Consider the following 13,989-nt stretch of genomic DNA (forward strand, 5'->3'; position numbering starts at 1 on the left):
AAATAATTAGCTCTCATTTTCTCAGCCTTCTATTTCCTTCTCCCCGCTGTGTTCTCTTTCCACTAAACCACCACATGTCAGTCGGAATGGGAGGCAATTAGCGGGCTCATTTCAGTCCCCACAACTGTGCTGAAAAGAAAGTATTTATGATGGCACAATGAACAGCTGAAAGATTAAATAACATTTGCCTTTTGAAAAGAAAATGACTTCTAGCTAAATGGGCAATTTTTGATTATTCTCAAACAAGCTTAGAGTAGTTGGTTTTTAAAATACAAGAAAGGAAAATGAGTCATTTTTAGGTGAAAGAATCAAATAAAACTTGACACAGTAATGCAAATAACTGATGTTTTATTGCAAAATATGTAAATGCGTTATACCCTTAACAATGGCTTGTGTCTAAGGTCAGGGCGGATTGGTGCCAACTAGACACCAGTAGAGATAAGGTTGTTATATTGCCTTTTGGGGGCTTGTTATTGGAGTGATGTACGAAAAAGGGACTTTAGGGATGATGTTAAAGTGAAGGAAATCAAGTGAGACATACTTTCATATGATGCATTCCATACTTGACTACCTGAAATGGTTCAGATGTTAGCTGACATGTTTGGAAAGGGCTTTTTCATTTTAGGGTTTGTTTGTTTGTTTCTCAATACAATTGGAAGGTACTAGGTATTCATCTTGGGGGAAAAAAATAAGTCTTGCTATTGATTTTTGACTAATTAATCTATTCTCAAGACTGGATTTCTTAACCAATATAGAAGGTGTTCTAGCTTACCTAATTACTGCGTAAGGTTTTTTAAATGCTGGTAAATGGGCTGCAAATTGACTTTTATCCAGGACACTCAAAATATAAAAACAGTTCTTCTGACTGCTAACTTCTCCTCCTTTTCCATGACTTCAGAGGTGATGCCCAAAAGTATGACTTTTGTAAAAAAACAAAACAAAACAAAAAACCAAAACAACAACACTGGTCTGGTTAGTAGGTGGCGTTTACCATTTGAGCTGTTCTCAGCCCAAATCCTGATGTCCAGGATTGATATGGTTGTCATACATCTTTGCATTTCCAATGAAGTGCTTTCAATTTCATTTCAAATTATCAGTCCCTGTTATAGTTGATTATCTTCAAGACCTAATTTTTGGTTCAGAAAACACAAGCCATTGTGAGTTATCAAGGTCACCTCTCTGCAGTGATCCTCGATGGCTTTGCTTCTAAAAGCAAAGATGTCCTCTCTTAGGAACAACTGTGCCTGTCATCATGGAGTCAACAACCATAACTGTTGGAACACTTGAAAAAGACAATCACAGACTTAAATTTTGTTTCTCTATCTCCATAAGCCTACTCTCACCCATTACAGACCCAAATCCTGATTTTTGGTCAGTGTATCCATATGAACCCAAGGAAATCTGAGCCAACTATGGATTCACTAGGAAACTGGAGCTCTCTGTGAGCTCATTACACATATTATTACAGATGGAAACCGACAATAATGTGTTTGTTACCTGGTGAAACCCATGCTTTATCCCATATACTTCCTTGCTGTTCACTTTCTCAAAAGGAATCCGGGGTCTTGATTAAGAAGGCCACAAGTGATCCAGCTGTGTGCTGGAGCTCCCCTCATGAGCTGGTCACTCACACCTTCTTTCCAACTTCAAGTTCAGGGGCATCAGATCGGTAACTTGAAATTGGCCATGGTGAAAATATTTGTACCATAGAGATCTCCAAACACTACCAATCAGGGCTGTTTTCTCCCATTGGTAGACATTTTCTGCTGTGCCATTTCTTCATGTGACTAACAGTCCGTTGGCAAGTATGGACTAAGCGGTTCCGCTCTGGATCTATAGGTAGCGGCCTGACCTGTTTCAGGAAGTGTTGCCCCACGGCGATTAGAAACATGCAGCAAGTCATACAGCCTTATTCCGAGCTGCACTTGCTCCTTCGCAGTCAACTACAAGTTCTGTTTCTTATAGAACCCTGACCCTGCAGGCTGATACACTGAGTCACACCAAAACGTATGTCTACATGTCTATGTTTTTCCCTGGAAAAACAGTTGATCATGGGAAATAAACTTCCTTACACTGCATTTGTAATAAATGCAAGATATATCAAAGTAAAGCACTGCATGTAGAGGTTCTGAAATTTACAAAGAACGTTGGCTTTTTACTTCCTTACAAAATCCTTTTCTTTGTGCCCTGTTATTTTATTCATGTTTATCTATCCATTTAAAAAATTACACAATAGAGGAAAAAACCCTATTTGACAGTTTCTTGATATTTACAGTACTCTGAGAAAGGGCCTGGAGATTCAATTAAGTTTATTAAATGCAACATTTTATACATGATCCTAAAAAGCACAATAGTAGGTGGCAAGTATTTGTAAAAAGCAGGGCTTCTAACCTCCAGGTGAAACCACCAGAGAAAGAGAATTATTGACTGAATTGCTTCTGCTGAGGTGTGGGAGAAGGGGCCCACGTGCTGCCTGTGCTGTGTGCAGAAGGAGCCAAAGAGGCAGGGTGAACGGAAAAAGGCTTCTGCTCTGATGGGGACCTCTATTCCCCTTCCACACCTTCAGAATGTTCCTCTTATTTTCTCTTCTTCATTCACTTGCTCCTTCAGAATTCCGCTCCACAGAAAATCGGAAGTCATGGTCCTCTGGTAGGAAGTCCCGGGGTCCAGAAGCCTGTCTCTCTTTCGGGGTCTGTGGGAGCCTGGGTGTGGCTTGCCAGGCTCCTCCCCTGATTGTGGTGGTCGTCTACTCAGACCCACAGGTTTGTTTCTGTGCCTCGCTGGGGAGATGAGGGAATTAGGACTCGAGGGGCAAAGCCGGTGACTGTCCGGCATGCACAAGGAATGCGCAACTCTCTAGATAGTTCCTTTGTAACCCAGCTTTTGAATTTTCATGACACAGTCTCAGAAAGAAAGTTTCTTGGTGAGAAAACTGCTGGGTGATTTGATAGTTTATTCCTGGGCAATTTGAGAATCAATATCCTTGACTGGCGAGTTTATATGAGATATAATAATAAACTCCGTGGAGCTTACTATGTCGTAAAAAAAAGGGTGGTTGCCACCCTGGAGGGGGCGGCTCAGGGAGCTATCTGAGATCCTGGAAGCCTTCTTCCTTTTGTGCCAAGTTGAAGGCCTTAGATTAAAAAAATGCAAGGCATTTCCCACACAAAATAAAAAGTGGTAATTTAGTATTAGGTGATCCCCCCCCCCCAAATTATCTTTTTACCAATCTTTTTACCCATATGCCTATTTGAGGGGACAATAATACTTTCCAGAAAGGGGAGTATGACACAGTGGTTGAGTCCTCCGACTGGCCCGGCCCCTCACTAGGAGGGTCTCTGGGTAGGGAATTTTACCTTACCCGTCCTCAGTTCCTTCTGGACATGATCTAGGGATGACATTCCCTGGGACGGTGGCTTATAATAATTACATGAGAAAAATGTTCATAAAGCACTTACCACACTGTCTGGCAGAGGTGTGAAATAATCATTATCAAACATTTCCAGCCTGAGCACAGGAAAATTTTGAGCTGAGAAAGACCCTGTTTCCGCCAATTCCACTGTCATAACTTCAGCGTTGCCACAACATATAGCATTATTTAAATTACTAATTTACTTTTTAGAAATAGGTCAAAAACAGTAGGAAAACCCATTCTAACTTATTGTCAGTTTAAATTGCCAGTGAAACCTTTGGTCCGAGATCTTATTTTCCCTCCCATTTTACCTCATAAAGCAAAGAAAAAAGCCTATTTCATTTGTGTGCAGATTCTCAAAGTCTGTATGGGGCTTTTAGCCTGCCGAGGTCCTGCCCTTCAGAGGGTGTGGCAGGAAAGACGGACCACAGCAAGGTCTCACGCAGTGGCACTGGGCCACTCTCGCCGGCATACAGCCACTCAAATGTGAATGGCTTTCCTCAGTTGAGCAAATCAACCTCACTTTTGTGCCAGAATCCATCTGGTTGTAAAATGAGGCTAAAAAAAGAAAATGCGGCTAAAAAAAGGAATTGTATCTGAATCCTTAGAACAAAAGGCTGACAGGTCTTAAAACAAAAGGCTTTCTCCTCTACATGTATTTGTCTTTTTGTGTCCAAGGTCATATTTTCTTTCTCTCCTCCTAATAGGCCAGTTCCTGAAACAACATACCAATTTTAAGTGGTTGTTGAGCTGGTGGGGCTTCTTAGAGGCAATGGGAAAATGTAGCTACTATTTTCATGATAAAGTCACTGTCCTATGATTCCCAGTGGCTGTAGTTAGAATGCATCTTTCGCTTTGTTTGTAAAAGAAAAGGTGAAATGGTCAAGCAGATCCCCTGCTGTGCAAACGCAGGTTTGGACGCAGAGTGCTTAGTGTCCTCTTGCAACCTATCCTAGTCATGGAAAGGCTTCACCTTTTCTGGGAGGATGGGTTTATGAGAACTCAGTTGACTGGGATTTTGAGGATGTCTTTTTTTTTTGGCTTCTACCTTTAAAAGTCAAGGTAACAAACAAACAAACAAACAAAAAAACAGTCTAGGTAACAGGGTTTTCATGTGGGGAACTGGAATTTCAATTCAAAGCACATTTTTGGGAAAACGTTTCATAATGCTGGGGTATAGACCAGATAGCATAACTGGGTAGCTTAGAACTGGATAGTAACTTATTCTAGGAGTATTTTATGAAAATTTACAGATGGTTTAACTCTCTTGCATCATGTATGAGAGCTAGCACATGTTTAAGAAGAAAGTAACAATGAAGATGTCATTCCTAGTCTGAGCTCTTTCCTCCCCTCACCTGAGGCGACCCGCACATTTCCTCTTGCTCCCTGTTTCCTGATCGCTGATGACAATACTGTTCCTTATGCGTCTCACAGAAATGCCAGGAAGATACATGAGATGACATCTATGAAATAACCTGACCACTTTAGAATGAAGTACTCTCTCTAAAGCATAAGTTTAAATACTATAGTCAGGAAATAATTTGCAAATGACTGTGAACCTCTTCAAGCCTTGTTTCAAAACTCACCCCTTCCAAAAAAGCTTTCCCTGGTTGACCTCACCTATTCCAGTCACTTCTTAATACTTTAGCACCATGGCACTACATCCACATCGTATGTTTCACTCTTGACTGATTACATCATAACCTTCTCTGTCCAGCTCCCCACACCGGAAGCCTCGGCACTGTCCTGACTCCTCCCTGTCCCCCACCCCATTTCCAGCAGATGACCCAAGCTGATCAGTTCCATCTCAGAGTCCGTAGACTCTTGGCCCTTCCATGGCACGGCCATCGCCTCCTCTCCTCATCCCCTTTCACCTGGTTGTTTGCATCTCTCTCGCTCCTAGTCTTTCTCACGGTAGCCTGGTCCTCTCCCGTTCCTCCTCCCCTGTGCTTCCCAGAGAGCTTTTAAAAACAGAAATCTGATCCCATCTACTCCCTGCTTAAAACTCTTCAAACGCCTTGGTTTAGCACCTGGGATAGTTCTCACTGGTTGCCAGCCACTCTTCTGGCCTTCTCTGGCCCTCTTGCATAGAGCAGGTCCTCAGTAAATGTCTGCTGAAAGCACAGTTGAACTTATTAGTCTGTAGGCATGATCAAGTATCAGCCGCCTGACAAAAACTGCAGTGACGTTAGGCCTTGTGAAAACCTCTGGCTCAAGAAGTCTGCACTCTTGAGGCCAAAAACAGACCAGTGTTGGTCTCCAGGATCATTTATACCATCCAAGTTTTTACAAAAAGATGGATTTTTTGTTTTCCACATTAACAAGTCATTTCTTTGTTAACCGAAAATGATTTTCTTGGTTGAGACGGCTTTTGACAAGTCTCTCTCAAGAAAATTCTTCCCTCTTCTTTTACTATCTACAAGCCATAAGATGGTCTAAAGAAAGTCTTGAGTGCCTTGGAGTTGAGGATATCAAAGAAGGCAGGATAAAGTATGTAATTTGTGTACCATCAGATGGACTTGGGAGTGCCCACAGTTTACAGAATCTCTGGGTGAGAAGGGCTCCTGGTTGTTGGAGAGAGGATCTGCCTCTCCCAGCCTGCTTTCTGTAGCTGCTGCTAAGGACAGGAATGAACAGTGACCCACTCGCGGAAAGAAAGGAAAGTGTTTGCATACAAGAAACCTGGAGTCAGAGCAACTTTCACTCAGCCAGCTTCTGTGGCCAAACAACGGAGAAGAAGATTTCCATTCAGCAGAAGCACGAGTAGACCTGCAGGTACAGGTGGGATGCTCTGTCCAATGTCTAGCGAGTTTATCTTTGGAAGCCCTGGGTGACACTCGTGCCCTCCCAACCATTTCCAGTCACTCCCAAATGCTGGTTTCAGGAATGGCCTGGTATAAGCGAGTTATGATCAGTGGCAGGCCGTGAGCCACCTGCACGAGCCCCACGAGGGCTGGGGTTGTAAGAAGCTGTACGCATAAGGTCTCCTGTCTGCCTCAAGGGAAAGGCACAGATGGCGCAGGAGGTAAGAGCTTGGTTCTGGGGTCCCAGAGGTCTGTGTTCAAATCCTAATTCCGCTGCTTGCTAGCCCGGGAATCCTGGGGTAAGTCATTGACCCTACAGAGCCTCAGGTCCCTCACTGGTAACATGGGGGGAAGCAGCATCTACACCACAGCATCTTCACCCCAGTACCATATGCCTGGAACACAGTAAGTGGTCAATGAGTAGCAGTTACCGTCATGACTGCCTCTGCATGGTAGTCCAAAATACCTTAGACCTATGGTGATGCCAGTTCACCTGCCACCTGGGTCAAATAACTGTGCCACATTCTAAAATTAACATACAGGGAGAGAGCCTGACTGAATCAGAGTGCTGGCCAAATGCTCTGCTGTCCTATTTCCAGCTGATAACTTGGATTTCCATATTGCTTATAGTTCGACTCCGGGTGTCGTCTCACTCTCAGCATTCTAAAACAGACGCAGGAAGATGGGATGCTCGAAGCCCAGCAGCATGAACAACCACTCGGATATGCCCCCACCCCCACCCCACCCCACCCCACGCTTTGCTGTGAGTTTCCTTGGTGGTTTCGGTGGCCTCACACAAGACTCTTCGCTGAACAAGGGTAAGATTCCCAGACTGGAATAGGTGGCTGGCAGCTTTTCAACCAAATTCCATTTTATGAAGCCTGTGAATTTACTCAGAATTGAGGTGTTGGCTGATTGGGGGCAGGTGAGAGGTGTATGAAATCATAGAGTTCCAAGAGGGAAAAAGAGTAGATTAGACTGAAATTCATCCAAAGGATTTAAAATATGATTTACCTGTGGGCCGGTTCCTGGTTTCAAGTGAAAACCAAAAACAAGTTCAAGGTTCACAATTTTTTCCTCATTTTCTTTAGGTTCATCTACTGAGTCCTAAAACAGAAAAACCCAGCACTATTTATTCCAGACGGGATGCTGTGTTTTTACTTTTCCTTCTCATATAAAAGAGATGGTTTTTCAGCACTAGTGTTTCCATTTTAACCTTGTGATTCCCATTTGGTTATTTTGGATTAAGCTCCAAATTCCAATTACTTAAAGCAAGAAAAAGGACACCGTAAGCCTTTGAGAGCATTTCCACATGATTCATCTCACACGCCACAAATTGAATGTCACCATCTCACAAGGTTTTACAATGCCTCTTGCACTGTACAGTTTTACCCTAGAAATGCACTTAACACCTGAAGGTACGCTAGGAGATGGAGAGTTTCTTAACACTCAAGATGTCTGGAAGCTATTCCCAGAGAGGGGCTATGTGCCTGCTGGAGCAGATGACAATGAAGGGCCAAGCGGAGGAACAGAATGAACCTCCAGGAGCTCAGAGATGGAAAACCACAGTGAGTGAGTGAGTGAGCGGAGTTCTGTGTATTAACTGCAAATACCTACTAATTGTATAACAAAATGGGCCATCCGCCTTTAGACTGTATTCAAAATAATGTGTCAAAGATGCTAACATATCATTCAGACAATGCCCCCCCACCATAACCTGCCCCCCCCAGGGCTAGCGATAATCTAGAGCCCCAGCGTGTGAATTCCTTTAGTGACTTACGTGTGGGACAAAGGTCTCCAGAGACAGGTGGGAGGCCACTGCACTAACCTATAGTGTTAATACTTACCTCCCCTTACCACTAAGGGGTCATGTGTTGTTCTTATCATGAATATGTTGTTAATATTTCAACTTACAGGAATCAAGCCTGTTCAGTTTATGCACATGCTACTCTTCACTCAAAGGGCCTTTTGTTGGACAGATAATGATTAAATTTCCCTTCAAACAACAGTTCCCGACATTGGCAAATCTAGGTGTGGATGTGGCAGGTGCATATATCAATAAAATAGCACATTCTCAGTAGAAAAAAAAAATCTTACCTTAATTAGTGGTGGGAAGTGAAACAAGTTTAGGTAATCGTGGGTTAATTTCTCAATGGCTGACTGTAAAAAAACAAACAAACAAACAGAAAACAAAAAAGAAACACATGACTTTATTAATGATCCGATAGTGCCACAAGAGGATTAAAATTATTGTGCATCTATAAAGGCAATCTTTATTTATGTAGCCCATAAAATATCTTGGGGATGTTATTGTCCACCATCGATGGAGACTAAAAGTGATGGTTCAAAGTATTATAGGTAGTTTGTCATTATTTAATGGAACAGGAAGTTATTTTAAAGATGGGAAATCTCAGACCATTCTTCAAATCCTGGTAGAGAGTCTACTTGTGACAAGTTCATGTTCTGGTGTATGGAGTGCACTTGTCGCCCTCAGTAACTACGGGAAAAACGACAAAGAACATGAATATATAACCAGAGACTCCTCAAGGCTGAAATCTCGCGGAAGGATTTACTGCATCGTAAGGGCTATTCTCTGGGTGTGTGTCCAGCACTCCTTCCCCCAATGAAGCACAAAGAACTCTTAAAGGAGAGGAGGACAATTTAAATCACGATTTTTTTTTTATACTCATCAGGTATAATCCAGCTCTTCTGTGAACTGAACGTATCACATAGAGAGTAAAAAAAAAAAAGTGCCAATGGGAGAAAAATTAGATGCCTTTTTCAAAGCGAAGTGAAAGCTGTTGACACTTGACAATGTAATGAACACTTAGGGATGTTCAGCCCTGTTCCTTCCACACAGCCCCTCCACGTGAAGGCTTCCGGGCACAGGGAGAAGGATGCTGAGCCGGGCTGAGAGGGACAACTGCGTGGCAAAAGGGTAGGCAGAAGAACCGTTCGCTTTCATGACCCACAATTTAAGGGCTGAGAGTCTCTCTGAGAAAGTACGCAGACATGACTGTGCTTTCCTTAGTGAAAGAGCAGAGAGTGGCCAGCACACAGTGAGTGAGTGTGTGTGTGTGTGTTTGTGTGTGTGTGTGTATAACACGTCTGACAGGTACCAGGAGGTAGTCACCTGGTGTCCTAGCCTCAGAGGCCCAGCTTAAAGCACTATTTAATCCTCATATCTCCATGAGTAGATACCAGAGCACCCAGAGCAAGCTTCCAACATCCCTTCCCTTTAACCTTTTTCTGTCATATAAGCTTATTTCTTAGACATACCCATGACCCTGCTGAGTTTAGTGGAGCGTCACATGTTGGCCGAGCCCCCCATGCATGGCCAGTAACACATCCATGCTTTGGGCATTTAGGCGGACTTCTGCGACTCCCCTCTCTGGAGAGTCTTCATGTCCATATGCCTTCTCATCCTTGAGTTCCACGGCGGTCTGGGGTATCCCCATGGATAACTGGCCTGCTCCTTTAGGAGCTCAAGGCAGACACTCTACTTCACGAGCCAGGTACACGGCCCTGACCCCCTCCTGACTTTTTCTCTATGTGTGTGTTTCTTGGCTTCTCTGCAGCATTAGACTATGCTTTTATAAAGCTTTCGACCTTTGGTGTCTGTGACACCATTCTCTCCTCCTCTTCCTACTTCCTGGGTGGGCATCCCTCTTGTCCTCCTGCCCAGGTTCCTGTGACCTCTCCTTGCCTCAGCCTTCCTTCCTGAAGGTACATGGACCATCAGACAGAGACAGCATCCCAGCCTAAGACTATGTGGTCGGGCGTGTACGTGCAGCTGTGCTTTCCTTTTTATTTATCAAGGTGAAATTCACTATCATTAAATCAACCATTTTGAAGTGTGCTCCATCAGCAGTGTTTTGTAGCTTCCCTGTACTGCGCAGTCCTCCCTTCTGTCTAGTTCCAAAATGTCTGGGGACCCTGTGCTCATTCATAGTCACTCCCCATTCCCTCCTCCACCCAGTCCCTGGCAACCACTAGTGGATTTTCCGTCTCGATGAATTTACCTATTTTCTGGATATTTCACATAAATGGAATGCTACAACATGTGACCTTTGGTGACCTTCACCCCACAGGGCAGTTTTGAGGTCATTCATTCCATGCCGCAGTGTGTGTTCACGATGCTCTCCTCCTCGATCTCTTCCCCGTGGAATCCTTCCTTTCTCTGTTCCCATTTTCATGACACCAGCTAGGCCTTATTATTTTGTGTCATAACCTCTGAACTGGTCTTTCAAAATCCAGCCTCTCCTTTCTAATCGACTCCACAACTTCCAGAAGCAAAGTTTTAAAACATGTCAGATCTCAAAACTTCCAGTACTCCCCAGAGCGGGTCAAACGCCAGACCCCTGGCCGGAAGCCCTGAGCTGTCTAGGGTCTGGCCTTGCCTCCCCCCGGCTTCTGGGGCCTGAGGCCTCCCCAACCAAGTGAGGCTTCCATCAGACAGAGTCCCCTCTTACTCTTTGCATCAGCCCTGTTTTTTTCTGTTCCCTTACACTCTCTTCTGTATCTTTCTCTCTTAACTCCTTATTCTGTCTGGATTCTTGTTCTTGCCTTTCCTGCTCCTGTCTACATTTCAAATTCTGCCCTTCTCCAAGATCCAGCTCAAAGGTCCACCCCACTCCAGGTCCAGCCCACTCTCGCCGTCCCCCCCCACCAACCACCTCCCCCACAAGCAGAGGGAGAGAATAGCTCCTTTGCTCCCAACTTTCAAGGCTCTTCTGAGAAGTTGTATGTACATGTTTTCTCTCTTCTCTGGGACGTACAGTCCTTGAGGGCGGATTCTTCTCTGTATGTGCACAGGCCCAGACTTGCAGTGAGTACATGTTCCCAGATTTTGCTGAATAATAATAAGTTTGGACATCGCTTGCCCTAATGATACCAGCCAGCATGGAGGGGGCACTTTGTCCTAGGCCAGCTCGGGATATTTAAATCACTATGGTTTTGTGATGTACAGCTTCCCTACCCGCTTTCCTCTTGACAGCTCCTTAAGGAAATGTTGGGTTCTTTATCAAAGACAGCAGAGGGGAAGGGGATGTGGGAGCATCTTATCTGTCTTCTGCCAAATAGGACAAGATTTACCACATTGCTCTGTTGGAACCCTAAAATTTCTCTGCACCAGAGAAAATAATTTTTTCCTACTGCAGCCCACGTAAGCCAGCTCAGCTTTTCAAGATGGACGTGCCCACAGCCAGAGGTCAAGATTAAATTACTTGCCAGCCATTGAGATGTATGTTTAGGCATGAGGTTTCCTACCCATATCCTAAGGGGGAAAAGATAGTGAGGTTAAGGCTAAGGCATCACCCAGCCAGTGCTGAGGGGCTGTGAAGATATTCCTTGCATGGGTCCATGGCCCATGAACAGAGGTAGATGGGTTCTCCTCGGACCTCAGGGGGGATTTCTTTGAAAAGGCCACATTGGTGGCTCTAACTGAAGTAAAGGGAAAAGTAGTTATGTAGGTAGAGACTTGGCGAGATGTGGATTTGGCTAAGAAGCTGCTTTTATTTATTTTTATTTTTATTTTTAAAAACATTTCCTTCTTTGATTTCTCTTCTTTCCAACCTGTGCCCACTCCTCCATCCGCCCACACTGGGATTGAGGAAGTTCAGGGAAAAAACTGATTTTATCCTGAGATCTCTCTTGAAACAGACCTCTGACTAATAACAATGTCCACACAGATGCCAGCAATTATCTGGTCTGAGTAACTAAAGAGCAAGACAAAACAGATCTGGTTGCTAAACTACAAAAAATAATAATAAAGGCAACAGCAACAGGAACAGGTTTAGCTTTGCAACTGTTCAAGACTACGGTGTGAGGGGACATGTTAGGATTTCCTGAGAAATCGAAGGACAAATTTCCCACGTGGTGGTGTCAGGTGCAGGTCAGAATTACAGACGCGGCGAACCGAAGGCCTGTCCCCACGACGTGAGGTGCTATGGTGGCTTCACCTTTGCCCAGTCTGTGGACAGATCCAGTGTCTTTAGGGACTCCCAGTGGGTACCTAGCCCTCCTGGGCTTAAATGAAGTCACCTCCTTGTCTGCTGGGTGGAGGGCCGTTCTGCAGGCACCCCACCGCCATGTGTCTAGTCCTGGTACACAGCATTCTCCCATTCTGCCTTTCCACCGGCGGTGCCTTACCCCCGGAACACCCCTTCCCCCCGCATCCCCTTCACCACAGATTCACGCCTGCTTGTCCTTCAGCTCTCCTCCTTAACTTCTCTGCAGCTGACTTCCCTCAGCCAACCTCACGCCTCCTTTGTGGCATTTCCTACAGCTGTCATTTGATCTTTCTTGCATGATTAACACCTACCTATCTTTTCTAGTAGACTGGAGATTTCTGGAGGCCCTGGAGTGATATGTGGGTGTATCTAGGGGACTTCTGCTGTGCCCAGTGTTAAGCCTTTTTTTGCTGTTGGACTATGAGGAGGGGGTAGGGGGTCCCACGGGGACGGCAGCTAGTTATCAGCTGGCGTGTTAAGTATTTCAGTACTGCTAGAGCCCGTGCGTTCGTGGGTGTATCCTCAGCCCCTGACACAGGGTCTGCTACGGGGTGGGGGCTCAGTAAGGATCATTGACCAACTGTCCTCCCTCTCTGAGGTACCTTCAGGTGAATGATGTGCCCCTTGGAGACAATGCCCATGTCTTTCAAGTCTTCTTCCTCCAGGAGCAGCAGTCGCTTCCCTGTGATGTTGTTTTCCTTGAACAGGCTTGCATATATGCTCATCTCCGCTGAAGAGTCCCCTGAAGGGATCAGAAGGCAGAACAGCATTAGATGAAGTCCTGTCCAGAGCAAAGTTAACTGCATGAATTAAGAAGGGTAAGTGATTCCACTTGCCTTTTCTGACGAGCTGCTGAACCCAAAAATACTGTGAAAGAGAGGACATAGATGGTTTTCAAGATTCACAAGCGCTCAGTGGCAAGCCGTCACCGTAAAACACACTTTCAGTCGATTAAAATAACTAATTTTGTACCGTAATTTTCTGACTCACCCACAAAGGGAGAACGAAAGACATTTGTTTTAAGGTTTTAAAACTTTAAGCTTTCAAGGAGGAGAAAGCCCTCCTCGTGGAAGCCTTCGGACACTTAAGGGAATGTTGGTTTTCCTCCTTATTTGGGAAATTTTTAAAAAATTCTTTAAAAAGGCTCTTACTTATAATGATTTTTCTCTTCCCCTGCTGGTGGTCCCTGGGGTTGCCAAGGGGTACTGGTGTACCCGGGAACTGTATGAGGAACAGGGACTGCACAGCAGTGGACAGAAGGACTGGGCAGAATGTGCCCTTTGTTCTAGGCCTGGTCAGGAAGTAGCTGCATGGCCCAAGACAAGTTACAGCTGGGAGCTTCCTGTGTAGAAAGAAGTTGGACCCAGTGACCCTCAGTCCTTAAATTTCCCTTGGCACGTGTTTACTGGTAGCCTCTCACATAGATGGAAGGGAGGCCAGACCCAGTCCCAGCAATTCTCTGGGGAGCCCTTGACCCTGGGATTTTATTTACATGGCTTGAAAACCACTCGACCTCAGAGCAAAGACTAAAAATAACTGTTAGAGCTTACTGCTTTTCCCCCCTCTCTCACTGTGTCTCTCTCTGTCAAATAAGATCTATCTATCCTATCTACCTATCTATATATAAAATAAAAACTTTCTTCTCAAATGAGATGGGCCAGCTTTGCAGCTGGAGATAAAGAGATTCTATCCAGGCCCATGAATAAAGGAGATCCTAAGTTGTTTTTCCTTGTTAAGCAGGGCTGGTGGGAACTTTACAGTC

The 13,989-nt window shown here is 44.7% G+C and overlaps 1 protein-coding gene across 4 annotated transcripts in view; it reads right to left on the reverse strand.

Annotated features, from left to right (window-relative positions):
- Positions 1-13,989, reverse strand: part of MAP3K20 (mitogen-activated protein kinase kinase kinase 20) — a 178,723-nt gene that overhangs the window by 19,154 nt on the left and 145,580 nt on the right. For all 4 annotated transcript variants that reach the window (XM_082689575.1, XM_082689574.1, XM_082689576.1 and 1 more), the window contains 4 exons: positions 13,064-13,094; positions 12,830-12,969; positions 8,314-8,376; positions 7,231-7,323 (listed from right to left, as the gene is read on the reverse strand). In XM_082689575.1, the coding sequence (XP_082545701.1) occupies positions 7,231-7,323; positions 8,314-8,376; positions 12,830-12,969; positions 13,064-13,094 (327 nt within the window). The remainder of the gene's footprint in view (positions 1-7,230; positions 7,324-8,313; positions 8,377-12,829; positions 12,970-13,063; positions 13,095-13,989) is intronic.

The sequence above is a fragment of the Mustela nivalis genome (genome assembly GCF_964662115.1).
Source record: "Mustela nivalis genome assembly, chromosome: 11".
Classification (NCBI taxonomy): Eukaryota; Metazoa; Chordata; class Mammalia; order Carnivora; family Mustelidae; genus Mustela; species Mustela nivalis.